General features: G+C 48.8%; 2 protein-coding genes across 6 annotated transcripts in view; both read right to left on the bottom strand.

The window, feature by feature from the left end:
• AGBL4 (ATP/GTP binding protein like 4) overlaps window positions 1-13013 on the bottom strand; it is a 1318619-nt gene that overhangs the window by 238935 nt on the left and 1066671 nt on the right. The gene's annotated exons all lie outside the window — the stretch shown is intronic.
• The window catches only part of BEND5 (BEN domain containing 5), a 48009-nt gene that overhangs the window by 22887 nt on the left and 12109 nt on the right, over window positions 1-13013 (bottom strand). For 3 of the 5 annotated variants that reach the window (XR_004351873.1, XM_032646363.1, XM_032646371.1), the window contains exons 2-3: window positions 9516-9649; window positions 7036-7420 (exon numbers count right to left, since the gene is read on the bottom strand). Coding sequence is in view for 4 of the 5 variants with exons in the window: in XM_032646363.1 (XP_032502254.1) it covers window positions 7036-7420; window positions 9516-9649 (519 nt within the window). In the remaining variant the exon portion in view is untranslated. Of the gene's footprint in view, window positions 1-7035; window positions 7503-9515; window positions 9650-13013 lie in introns of all 5 variants that reach the window. The other 2 variants (XM_032646383.1, XM_032646392.1) reach the window with 2 other exon arrangements.

The following is a 13013-nucleotide window of genomic DNA, read 5'->3' on the forward strand; positions in this document are numbered from 1 at the left end:
GATGATCCTATCTACTGCTGAGGTTGTTTTCTGTGTGGAAAGCACCTAACGGCAGGCTCAAAGCAGGTGTTCAGAGGGGCCAGCCACTGCCCTTAATAAGGGCATCTCTCCCCATCTCTTCCCCATCTCTCCCACCTCCACCTGCTCTGACTGGCAAAGCTAGTGGAAAACAAGCCTGCCACACAGCCACACCGAAGCCCACCACCAGCAAGGCAAAGCCCTGTTTCAAGTGGGAAGCACAGTCCTGTTCTGGCAATGAAGAGAAGCCCAGTGACTCCTGCATGTGCCGGCTCCCCGAGCAGGAACAAAGGGACAGCCTGGAGTTGTCCCTCAGCCCCCTCCCCATTGCCCCAGAGAAATGAACGCTAGGGAAAAAGAGGAAGGAGGGTCCTGGACTGTCCTGCCACTCTGAAATCAGCTCTTAGAACAATCTAGGATGAACTGTGGCTAATGCGTCGATTCAGTCAAGAGTGCAGAAAGTCCTTCAAAGTGGGAGATGGCCAATACCTTTAAGAGAAACAATTCCAGTTCTCACTGCTAGACCTTTTCCTGCCACCCGGGGTTACGAGGCCCTGGGCATAGCGGTTTGGGCCCCACTCCATCAGTAAGTGAGGCAGTGGTAGGCTGTGGACCTCCTGGGTCACGGGGATACCACTCATCCTCTTAGCCCTCTCTCAAAGCCCAACTTTTGTGAGCACTCCTGTGTATTGGTGAGACTGAACTGAAGGCTGGAGGAGGTGGAAAAGAGCTCTAGGCGGAACAGGCCCCAGGAGGAGAGCCGTGACAAAGAGAAAATTGAGCCATAAACAGTGATGTCTGAAGAATCAAGGGGGTCAAAAGGAGTGCTTGAGGACTGGAGACAGGAAGACTGGAATTCTGCCCAGGAAAAGAGGGAGAGTTCAATAAACCACAGACCAGTGAGCTTGAAATCAAGTCCAGGCGTACCTATAAAATAGATGATTCAAATATGATTTCTGAGGACTTACAAGGGAAAGCAGCAATCTCCAGGAGACAGGAGGGGTTGACCAAAGATTAAGATATGCCAAGACAACCACATCTGTGCTCTGCTGTAGGACAATGATTGCCTATGGCGTGCCAAGCATCATACACACATTATCTCATGCGAATCCTCAAATGATCCTACATCATTAATGCCGGATCCACTGGGCACTTACGATGTGCCAGCCCCTGGGCGGAAGTCTTTTCATGCATTTGCTCATTTAATTCTCTTAGGAATCATAAAGGTTGGTACTGGCATTGACCTTGCTTTTTGGATGAGGAAACTACGGCCCAGGAAGTTTTAAGTAACTTGCCCAAGGTAACAAAATCAGACTACGGAAAAGCTAGGGTTCAAAACTCCAGTATTTCTGGCCTCAGGGCCCATGCAGGCTCTTAGTCACTGACCATGCTCTCCGGGCCTGTATGTGGTAGGCATTAAGATATTCATTTTACAGAGGATAAAACAGAGGCTGAGAAGGGTTAAATCATTTTGCTTGAAGCTGCGCAGTTAAAGAATCAGAGCCGAGATTCAAATCCAAGTAATATCTGCTGCTAAAGCCCGCGGTGCCTCCAGTACAGGGGAGCCAGCAGGAGGCACTGGCTGGCGTCAGCTGCCTTTTCAAAGGCACTGTCAGAGACCCGTGCTCAGAGTCCAGCTCAGGCCACGCAGGATTTTCAAGATCAAAGCTGGTATTTTAACGGACCTTGGACGGAGCACAAGGCACGAGCCCAGAGGGGAACAGAGGTGATAGAAACCCAGCTCTAAAGAGGCAGGACAGATTTGCGGGCCACAGCGGCTTTCTCCCTCAAAAGTTTCAACTAGCTTGTGATCTGGCCGACGGGGACATACATTATCTCTTCTTTTTGCCTTCTCCTCTCTCAGATGGAGATAATAATCCTTACCTGGCCTTGCAATAAGGCTATCGGAATAGTCCAATGAGATAAAAATGTCAAGGCCTTTGAAGCCTGTGAAGTGTCTTGTACATGTGAATTACTGATATTCTCCTTCTTATCTATGCCTCTTCTGGTCAGAGCTCATCGTCTCCACCTACATTCCCTACAAAGCGCACACAGAATCCAAAGCCATCATATGCCTCCCCCTGCAGCTACAGCATTTGCTCTGTTCTGTCCGGTGTACAGGGCTGTGCCCCGCCTCGGGCTGTGTGTGCAACTTGAAGGCAGGGATTCCGTCTCCTCCTCTCTGTCACTCACAGAGCCCTTTCCAGCCTCAGTTGAACTCATGTTACCTGAATCACACCGGAACGATTTTAACTATCTAAGAGGTACTTAGAGTGCTAAAAGCTGAGGGTGACGTCTAAGCCTCGGTCTTTGACCTCTAAGAGCAAGGAATCTGGCTGAGGGGAAACCAAGACAGACGCTAGAGTTTACTCCTTCTCATATACCAGAGCCTTGCAACTAACTGGCTTTCACTGTTCTGCTACCCCTCACCCCCTTGGAATTCTCTGAGACTGCCAAGCCCTGGTTTAATAAACACCACTCTCACTCTAGGCTCGTGAATGTTTTAGAAAGGGACTTTCTATCAACATATTTCCAGCACCTAACACAGTCCTGGCACAATGGATGCCCTTAATAAATGATGAATGAATGAAAGAATGAATGAATGCACATACACACAAATAAATCTGTACTTTATAAAGTAGAAGATCTTCATGCTTTTTGTGTCCTCAGCACTTATTTCTTTGGGAGAAGGCAAACAGGAAAGGGCAGGAAAGGAGAGAGAGACTGGTGTTTATTGAACACTTACAATATGCTGGTCACAGGGCTTTATTCTTTACATATGCTTCTTCCTTTAATTTTGACACCACGACAGAGGCTCCCAGCGAAGGGACTCTCTGGGTTAGAGAACGAGGTTCCTTCCCATCAGAGAGGGCGGACTCCCATGCCAAGATCATACAGAAGGAAAGTTCTACTTTACAGAGCGATGTCCTTTGGGAGGATTAGGCTGGGGGGGGTCACCCCCACATCAGTGACAGTGAAGTCCAAGGGCTAAAGAAGGTCATGTGGGCAAGGGCCCAGAGAGAGGCTCCCAGGACCAGCTGTCAGGAGACCCCTGGGAATAGGCTTGGGGCACTTTCTGGGCTTGTTTTCTCATCAGCAACGTGAGGGCAACACCCTATATCCTGTCTAAGCTCGTTCACAACTCCAAGGCTCCAAGTTCTAGAGAATTTTTTCTGTTAAATCCATCTTGTGTTTATTTGTGGAATGAACGAAAGAATACATACTCAAATGAAGAAGTGAGTCAGCCAGCGAAGTCTCTCCAACAGCTCCTCATACCACCTTGCTGCTGCTCCCGCCCTTCTGCCCCTACCCTCCACCGGCTGCACCATTACAACTCCTGGCTGCCAGAGGACCTGCTCGCCACTCCGAGGTGCCCCTCGGGCTCAAGAGGCCAGGCTCTGGCTCTCTGCCCTCTCCCATCTACAGACTGTAGGATCCCAACGCCTGGGGAAGTCAGCAATGATTCTTTTTAAAACTGAGCATCCCTGACCTGTGGATGATCCAGCACCCAAGATGGACAAAGATCCTTGAGATGGGGCCCCTGGCAAGGTGGAAGGGAGAAAATACACAGGGGGAGGCCTCCAAGAGCAATGCCTGAGCTGGGCGCAGGGGGCGGGCAAGGATGGTGCAGCCCAGGCCAAGCATCAACCCCAGGCTGGAATGTGCTGCTGAGAATCAAAGAGGGTCTTTCAGTCCCTTTCTGGCTCTTCTCTGCCTTGTTATAGGTTTCTTGGGGGTGTGTATAGTGCAGGAGCCGTTACAGCAGGGGGTGTTTTCCCAGACTCAATCAGAGAGCCTTCCACCTTCAAATGTTAGCCCCTTCCCCAAAATTCGGTACACTGCATTTCAATCACAGGCTTACATGTTTACCTCCATCACTACGCCCTCCCCAGCTTCCAACGTCTTAGTCTTCTTTGTGTCTCCCCAAGTTCCTAAGCCCAGAAAGCATGTGGTCAATGTGAGCTGACTGACTGAATGAACAAATACATATGTAACTCCTTTTCTTCTATGATAGAAGACCTTGAGAGGCAGAGAAGTTGGTTAACCTACTCAAGGTCACACAGCCAATTATTGGTTAGGAGAATCAAGAGTGAAAAAACAAATCAGTCTCTGTCTTAGCCCCTCCACGAAATGGTATGAAAAAGGAGCTAATGGTAATTCAGCATCACAGAATGCCAGACAGTATGCTGTGTATCCCTATGCTGTGAGACGGGCATTATTATTTCCATTTTACGGATGAGAACACCAAGTCTCAGAGAGGTACCCTCTGCCTAGATTGCTCCTTGCTCTTCCCACCCACTCACCCCTGCCTGGATAACAAAAATGCATCCTTCAGGCTCCAGCTTAGAAGTCACTTCCTTCAGGAAGCCTTTCTTCCCCGATCCCCCAAATTCGGTGGGTGCCGCTCCTCTGCTGTCCCACAGCAGAGCTTCTATCCCTGTGCTGGCACTGTGTCAGTGGCTGTCTCCCGTATCAAGCTTTGAGCTCCTCAAGGGGAGTGGGCAAGGGCGGTATCCTGAATGTACTGAACTTTAACCACTAGGCAAAATGCCTGGCACACAGCAGAGACCAGTAAATATTTGTGGAAGAAAGGAGGGAGGAGGGAAGAACGCAAGGAAAGAAGGCTCCCAAAGCCACAGCGTTGGGAAGTGGGGAAGTTGGGTTTAAATCCAGCCCTATCTGGTTCCAAAGACTAGACTAGAACAGACTAGACTACATCCATGAAAACATACAAACTCCCCTCAGAGTAGGGAGCCTTTTATTACACGCTTGTGGATTTATCTTAGAACCTGGCACATTACCATTTTCCGATTAACAAGTGCTAATCGATGGACTTTAAGCTTTCACAGGTCACGGAGAGCAGGCGTGGTTTTCTGGGACACCCATGGTCCCTGGAGCAAAAGGCACTGCACATGGTGGATGCTTTACACATACTTGTGTCTTGAGCTGATTTATAGTCAGCCCATCCCACTGTGATGACGACAGTGACTCGGATCAGAGAAGAGCCAGCCACTGGCCCTCAAGACGACATTCAAGGCCTGTGGGGTGGGAGTGCCTGGAATGATCAAGACACTGAAACTATGGTCGGGGCCAAGTTTGTCTAAGTGTTTTAAGACTAAAGAGGAACATGCTGATACAAAATGCGGTGTCTTATTGCCCCAGAGGGTTAGGAGTGGCTTCTGGAGTTTAAACTCAGGTCATCATCATACAGAACAGGCAGCTTCCCTGGGAGTTGAAATAATGACGTGGAGAGTTTTTGTTGTTAGTATGCTTTGTTCCCCTCCCACCCTCCACCCCAAAGAAGTTTACAGAAGGCGTAGCATACAGAGTGCAAGGAAAATAAAAATTATTCATCCGAAGACCAGGAAAACACTTTTTCTCTCTGAAAAGCTCAGTTCTCTCCCGCCTCCCACCCCCACTCCAAGATCAATACAGTTTTCACACTTTTTTATAGTTAGGGTTTCTCTTTGAGATTTTATTTTGATAAAAAAATTTTAATAAGTTTTTACGTTGCACACGGCATGTGACCTCTGGTGTCACTGTGCGCCTCTAGGGGCTATGATTTGGCAGAACGGCCAAGGCGGAGTCAGGGGGTGGGGACATGACTAGCCTAGGAGTTGGGGATACGGTTTGAGGTGAGCTCTGCCTCTGCCTCCCCAGGTGACTCTGCCTAAGTCCCAACCTCAGCTTCCTTCTCTGCGACAAGTGCATGAAAAGGCCTCTTGACCGACTCCCTAGGCCACCCTGAAGATCTACTGAGGCACTGCCTTGGGGACATACTCTAGGTAGTAAAAGGCACCTGTAAATATAAGTAAGGTAGCACTTCTATCTAAACATCAAAGAGAAATGAGGCTTTACATGTCAATCTGTTATCTAGATAACACAAACCTTCCTTCTTGAGTATAAAATTGCATTTGATTTAAACTTCGGGGATGGCACCTGTGTCTCTAGACTAGTCTCTTCCCTTTTTGAAGCCAAGAACACTGATGCAGGCTTATTAATGACTGTCCTCAGGGGACGTGGAGGCTATGAACTTGTGTTATACTGATTTGCTCAATACTGACTGGCCTCTAGTTTTTACAGTCCTGGATTCTTGTGTTCTGAAAGAGCGTTTCTGTCTTTTCCTCTCAGGTAAGGAGTCATTTCTCCCTGCTGGCAAAGCTGCTCCCTTTCAGATTTCCCTTGATTCCTGCTTCTAAACCACGTCAGATGTGACTATCTAAAAACCTAGTTTGTTAAATTCAGTTGCAATATAAGAGCCTATCAAGTTCTTCTATGAGCAAACCTGAGGAGTTTTATACATCTTTACATTAATCTAAGGTCGTGTGCCTCCCTGCTCAAAACCTTTTTAATTTTTCTCATTCCTACCAAAACAAGTCCAGACACCCCAGGCTGGTATAATTTTCAAGGCCTTCAATCACCTGTTCTTAAACTACAGTTGCAGTCTCTCTTCTCAACGCCCCAGCGAGACTGCTGCCCTCTGCTTCCTCTTGTGCCTTGAAAGCCCGCCCACCCTTCAAGGCCCACCTCCTTCCCGAAGTCTCCCTCAGTTACAAATAGCCTCGCTCCATCCTTTGAACTCTCCTGTCATCTGATCCACGTCTCTCCTGCGGCACTGATCACTTTCTGACTTAAAAGGAGCACATTTGCCGGGATGCTGCCTAGCTCTCTTTCCTATCCTGAAACCCCCTTGGAGAGGTTTCCTATTTCCCCTGGTCCTGCCTCTTGCCACATGGATGCATAAACGAGTGGTGGCAAATACGCTGCCAGCTCTCGTTCTCTGAGCCCCGTTTCTTGACGTTGCCCGCTGTGCTCTGGAGAGCTAAGGCTGCCGCACGCCGAAGCTCCTGTCAGATTGGCTCCGAGAGGGGAGTGACTCTCCCTTGGGGTAACTCTGCCCTTCCCTCGCCTCAGGGAAGCTCGGCCTGCCTGTCCCCGGTGCCCTCCCGGAAGGGGGGGCGGCACACGCCATGCCCCCGCGGGGAGTGGCAGGCGGCCCGTGGCGGGAGCACTCACCACTGCCCAGCCTCAGGAGCAGCACGTCCTGCAGCCTCCGGTTGAGGTCGCGGAGCTCCTTCATCTCGGACACCAGCGCCCCGTACTCCTTGAGCTTCTTAGCCTGCTGAACCAGCTGCCTGCGAGTCCGCTCCAGCTCCTGCTGGAGGTGGCGCATCTCGTCCTGCTGCTGCTGGTAGTTGCGCAGCAGCTCCTCATACAGAGCCCGGGGCACACCGGCGTCCTCCAGACTGTCCATGTCCTCTGGGCCCGGGGAGGCCTCCACGAAGACCTCTTCCGGACATGTGCTGTGGCCCAGGCTCAGGCCGTTCTGCTTCTCCAGCCGGGCCACCACTGCCTCGATGCTCTTGTGTGCCACTTCACTCGGCTTCCGCCCCTCGGGTCTCTGTGTAGGACAACGAGAATCAGTTCAGGCAAGGGCAGCTGGGACTTTCTTGGGCTGCGGCTCAATATTTCCCCAGACAATCCTAGAATCACAGAACCACAGAACATCAGTGCTTGGAGAAACTTGTGCAGACACGCAGTCAAAGCCCTTCACTTTACAAAGGGGAAAACAGAGGTCCAGAGTGGGGAAGGGTCTCGCCCCAAGTCACACAGTCAGTTAGTGGCAGAAGCAGGACTCTGGTCTCCCAGGCCAGCACTTCTTCCGTTCCATCACTCTGCCTCTTGGGTGCATATTATAATATCATGACTGCCCTCCCCAATTCCCCAGGCTCCCACCCTACCCATAGGGCCCAGGCAGTGATCTGCTCACAGGGAGTATTCAGTGTGTATTTGTGGAGAATCAGTAACAAATCAGGCCAGGCCTAGCCATCCCAGGGGAGCCATCACTCAAATCTCTTCAACAACAAAGACATAAAAGCCCCTCCCCAACCCTGGTGGAAAAAGGGCATTCCACCAAGTAAACTTCTCCTCAAGAATGCTGCAGTTGGGAAGGATGCTAAGAACTCTAATCTAGGGCAGGAATCGTGTCTTATTTTCTGTTCCTCCACTGCCTACTCAGAACTGGCACTTGGCAGGGGCTGGATCAATGTTTACGTAACTGCAAAGTTCAAAGAACGCTAGCACTGGAAGGTTCTTTCTGTTGAACTCCCTCACTTTACAGGTGAGGAAACTGAGGCTCAGAGAGGGGAAGGACTACACTCAGGGTCACACAGTGAGCTACAGAGAGAGTCAGACCCGGAACCTGAAGCCCGACTTAGAGCACTAGGCTCCTTCCCCCACATGTGTTAGCCTCTCCTTGGACTCTGGCCAAGTTGAAGCTCAGCAAGAAGTGGATACAGAGAGGACAGTTTAGTGAGAAGACAATTATCTAGGACTACCCAGGAGTTGGGGTTTCAGCTGCCTGAGGCCAATTCCAGCTCAGGTGGACAAAGCTCCCACTGAGGGGAAGTGGGAGTTAGAGGACCAGTGCAGGAGGGCTATAGGAGCTCTCCTGATGGGGGCACTTGTGGGAGATGCAGACAGCTGGAGATACCAGATTCCAGACAACTTAACTGTGTCCGGTCAAGCCTGCCTTAACCTCTCAATGAGTTCCTGAAAATTTTGGAAAAAAAAAAAAGAGAAAACATGACTCTGAGATTAGGTTACATGAAAAAACCCTATCCTGTCATTTATCCACTGGGATAAAGTGCTGCTGGTAGTCTAGATGAGTTGATTCATTAAAATTGTAATGATCACTTTGGATACCCGTCTGCATCACTACACTGTGAGACCACTAAGGGCAGTGACCATGTCTGTCTAATCTCTATGACCCCAGGAACCAGCAAGGGGCCAAGGCCCATAGCACGGGTGCAATGAATGCATGAACTAAACTCAACTGCATCTTTTGGACTATGCTTTGGGGATGTCCTTGGCCCGTGTCCAAAAGCAGACTGCAGTCAGTGCAGAAGGCATCCCTCTTCCTCCTCCCTTCCTCCAGGGCACCCATCGTACAGAAAAAAACATCTGGCTTATCGAACAAGATATTCAGCAGGCTTACAAGCAAAGGCTGGAGGAGAGCAACTAGGGCGCACACCAAAGGAAATGCAACCTCACACACAAGTTTTCTTCCAACCCAAGGTCACATTAAGCCCTTTGTCTGAACCTGGCGCACCCCATCTCCTCGTGAGTCCACCCTTAGCTGTTCGGGGGCAGCCTGATAGTGACTGGCTCTGAGCTGCTGCCCAAGAGCAGCCATGTTCCTGGAGCCTAGCAGTGACCTCTCCAGAGCTGGAGGCCAGACGGAAATGCACCATTCCCAACCCTTAGCAGCCATGACACTGCACAGATGGTACAAACAGGACAGCGCTCCCTGGAAAGTCAGCCAGCAGAGCAAACTCACGCCAGCCGTCCCGAGCCTCTCCCAACGTGAGAAAGTCATGGCCTGCGACACCAGGGGGCATTTACATGGGCAGAGGAGGCCAGACTGGAATTCTTTAGCTATAAGAAGTCTGAAACTGCTGTCCCATACTTCCAAAGAAGAGGAAAGGTGTTGTTACCTTGATGTGTCTAAGCTGTAAATCTTCTTCCCCGTAATCTTTAACTTCCCCATCTTCTTCTACATGATTGAGAGAAAGTTTGGGGATTTTTATTTTCTTCTGCATCACACTGTTTTCAAGGTCAGATTTGTCTTCTAAAATGCATAGCAAGAGAATAAGGTTCATTATGAGTCAAAATGCTCAACATGCCCATAACCTCAAATACTAGAGAATGTCTGAGGCCAGACCAGTTAAAAAGGAAAAGCAAACAAACCCAAGACACGTTTGTTCCCTTCTACATGCAGGGCTCCTAGTAGCAGCAGCACAGATCAAACTCTAGGATCAAGGGTATATGCTAAAGGCACCACCATAAAAAGCATTGAAATAGCTCCCAGTGAATTTGCTGAGGGGTTTCCCCAAGTATATCTTCAAGGGTGGCCTTTTATGGAATTCTAGAATCTTGGAACTGGAATGGCCCTTAGATTGCTATCTGGTTTTAACTTAACTAGCACATGAATCCCTCAACAACCGAGATATTTCTAAGCAAATGATCTCCCAGGAAAACCTGGTGGGTTTCTGCCCGCTCAGGTACTGATGAGCGTGAAAGGATGATAGCTCTTACGGAGATAAAGCCTGAACTGGAGCTGAGGTACAGCCTCCCCACAGCCCAGACACAAGACAGGCTGAGTTAAGACAGATACAGGAAGAGTAACTAGCAACATTTACTGGTATCAGATAATGAAATGACAGAGTTTGGGGGGCCTCAGTGACCAAGTGGCCCAACTCTCTCTCATCTTACAGGTGAGGATGGAAGGCGCGTGCCCAGGGTGTGAGTCTGAGGAAGAGGCAGGAGTGGGAAACAGGCCTCTGGCAACTCAACCACTGCTTACGTGTGATAATAACACACACTGACGTGCATTACAAACTACAAAAGTGCTACACAAATACAAAGGGATACTACTTCTCCTCACTTTCTTATTCTTTAAACTCAACTTCAGATAATCTGAAAGAGAATTATTTTTCTCTTGCACAGATTTCAAACTTTACTTCCCAGATCTGTCTCTCACTGTAGATGTCCACAGTAAAAATTCAAAGAGGACAGTTCCAGAGGTAGAAACTCGAACATGCTCTGGAACTGGCCCTTGTGGTAAATACTTTGAGGTCCTGTTTTCCGGGCCTGAACTGGGACTCTGGGAATTACTATTTCTTACTCCTCAAAGGTTCCTGCTGCTGCTATATCTTAAATGTAGTTTGTAGCATGTTGCCCAATGCTGGATGTAGCATGTGGCCAGGGAGTGGGTAAGTTCTGTCTCTCAGGGTCTTTACGTGTGAGTGTGTGTGCACATGTATGTGTGTGTGTTGAACATGCTCTTACACTTCCCCCAGTCCAGGCTTCTCTCCTCACAACTTGTTAGCAAAGTTGAAAAGGAAGCCTGTAAGCACCTAACTATTCCAGAATGCAGTCAAATGCCAAATCTTCCTGAATGTATCTTAAGAATGGAGCTCCAGCTGGTCAAGGGTGGGACTGCAGTATCAGAGAGGCCTCAGTGTAAAGCTCAGCTCTTCGGAGACAGGGCGCGAGGAGGAAGAAACAAGGTCTTAATCGCATGACCTCAGGTGTCTCCTCTATAAAGAAGTGTGGGGACGACAGCGACAATGCTTCACACACTTAACCACACAGCATGGCTGGTACACACTAGGCACTCAATGAACAGGATGTATAAACTGGTATTATCAACAGGCTCAGAATCGTTTTATTTCCCTAAGCATAAGGTGGACAAAGATACAATTAAAACAAAGGAATGACTTAAGAAGGGTATCTAGTGTAAGGGAAATGCCCCCCAAAAGAAGAGGCCGTCTTGCTAACAACCCCTCCTGATCAGAGATGAAAATGCCCATTCCCACTAGTGGAGCAGCAATCCTAGGCTTCTAGTTTCACAAAAAGGCCAGTTCTTGTTCTTGTTCTCTTTGTACCTATAAAATACACCCAATGGGTTAGGCAAGAACAACAGCAGGGACCGTGGTCTTTCTAAAAGAGCAGTAGCTCACCTCCTATAAATCACTGTCCATTCCTTCTAAGTCAAAAAGCTGCTAAAATATAAAACCTAAAGAAGGTGCTCCAAATGAAATTATCCTGAAATGGGATGGGTGGGTGTTTTCACATGTGAAAAAAGAGGGGAGAAACTGAAAGGGATGTAGAGGATGAGAGGGGGGTGTTAGGACTTCTGAATGTGTTGAGGCAAAGCTCCTGGGTTAGCCTTCAGCTTGACAAGGTCAAGGGCAAAAATTTGAGATGTAGCCACCGAACTAGAAATGACAAGCTGTGCTCGGCCTCCCTGAGCTGAAGCTCTGTAGCTGAGAATCATGCTGGTATGGAGAGAAGCAGTCATTCAGGCTCACAAAACTGGGCAATATTTCAACTGGGAGCAATCCTCAGACCATTTCATTTAACCCTTTCAAAATGGAGATGAGGTTCCAAACGGTAAATCCATGCATCCGTCTACTCCGCAGTCAGGCCCAGGGATACAGGGGGAGCAAGACAGGCAGGGTTCCCATCCTGGTGAGCGCATCATTGTGCGAGGTCACAGAAGTTAGTGCCATAACATGAACAGCATGAGAACTCAGACTGTGCAACCGGAGTTCAGAGCTTTTCCTCCTATGCCTCCGCTTAACATTTACTGAGAATTTACACTTGCAGGATCTGGCTGGGGCCCTGGGGCACTGAGAATGAACACCTGCTTAGGGGACACAAGATAAAAACCCACGAAAAAGAAAAGCCCTCAAATAAGATTGAGATAAGATCTCAAATACTGAATGTGAATAAGGGGAAAGTAACTGCTTTAGGATCTTGGGGGCAAGGGAGATCACTTTGGTCAGTGTAACCATGGCAGGCGATTGAGAGGAAGGGCCCTTTGAACAGGACTCCTTACTTACAGGGTGGTCTTGGGTAACTTAATTTACTTCTCTGATCCTGTTTCCTAATCTGTGACTTGAAGTAAATAATTCCTACTCACATTGCCAGGACGCCGTGAAGATGATCAATTCTGTGTGTTAAGAACCTGAGCGGAGTGAAGAGCACTTGGACCGTCAGTGTACATAAAAGGACAGCCATTTACTGATGGCAAGAAGAGGGGTAAAGGACAGAAACCAAAAAAGAAAGATTGCAAAAACATTTAGACCGGAATGGTTACAAAAGATGGTTCAGTTATAGGCAGGAAGAAAAGGTGAGAAAGAAAGTTAAGGTGGCTGGGGCTTGGAGAATAACTGGCCTTGAACGCTAAGGTAAGAAGAACTGAGGTTCAGCCTGCAGGTGTGGAAAAGTCAGACAGCCTGGACTCCAAGTCCAGTTCTGCTACGTGGTAGATGTGAGAAGTCAGGCCAGCTGCTGTGTCAATGAGCATCGCTGATCTCTTTCCGTAGGAAGGGAGACAGAATATTGACCTCAAGTGGGATCAAATCAGCTGAGTATATGTGCCTTGAAGGCAACAAGAGTGGTACTTATAGCAGATGACAAAGCTC

Source organism: Phocoena sinus, chromosome 1 (genome assembly GCF_008692025.1).
Source record: "Phocoena sinus isolate mPhoSin1 chromosome 1, mPhoSin1.pri, whole genome shotgun sequence".
Lineage (NCBI taxonomy): Eukaryota > Metazoa > Chordata > Mammalia > Artiodactyla > Phocoenidae > Phocoena > Phocoena sinus.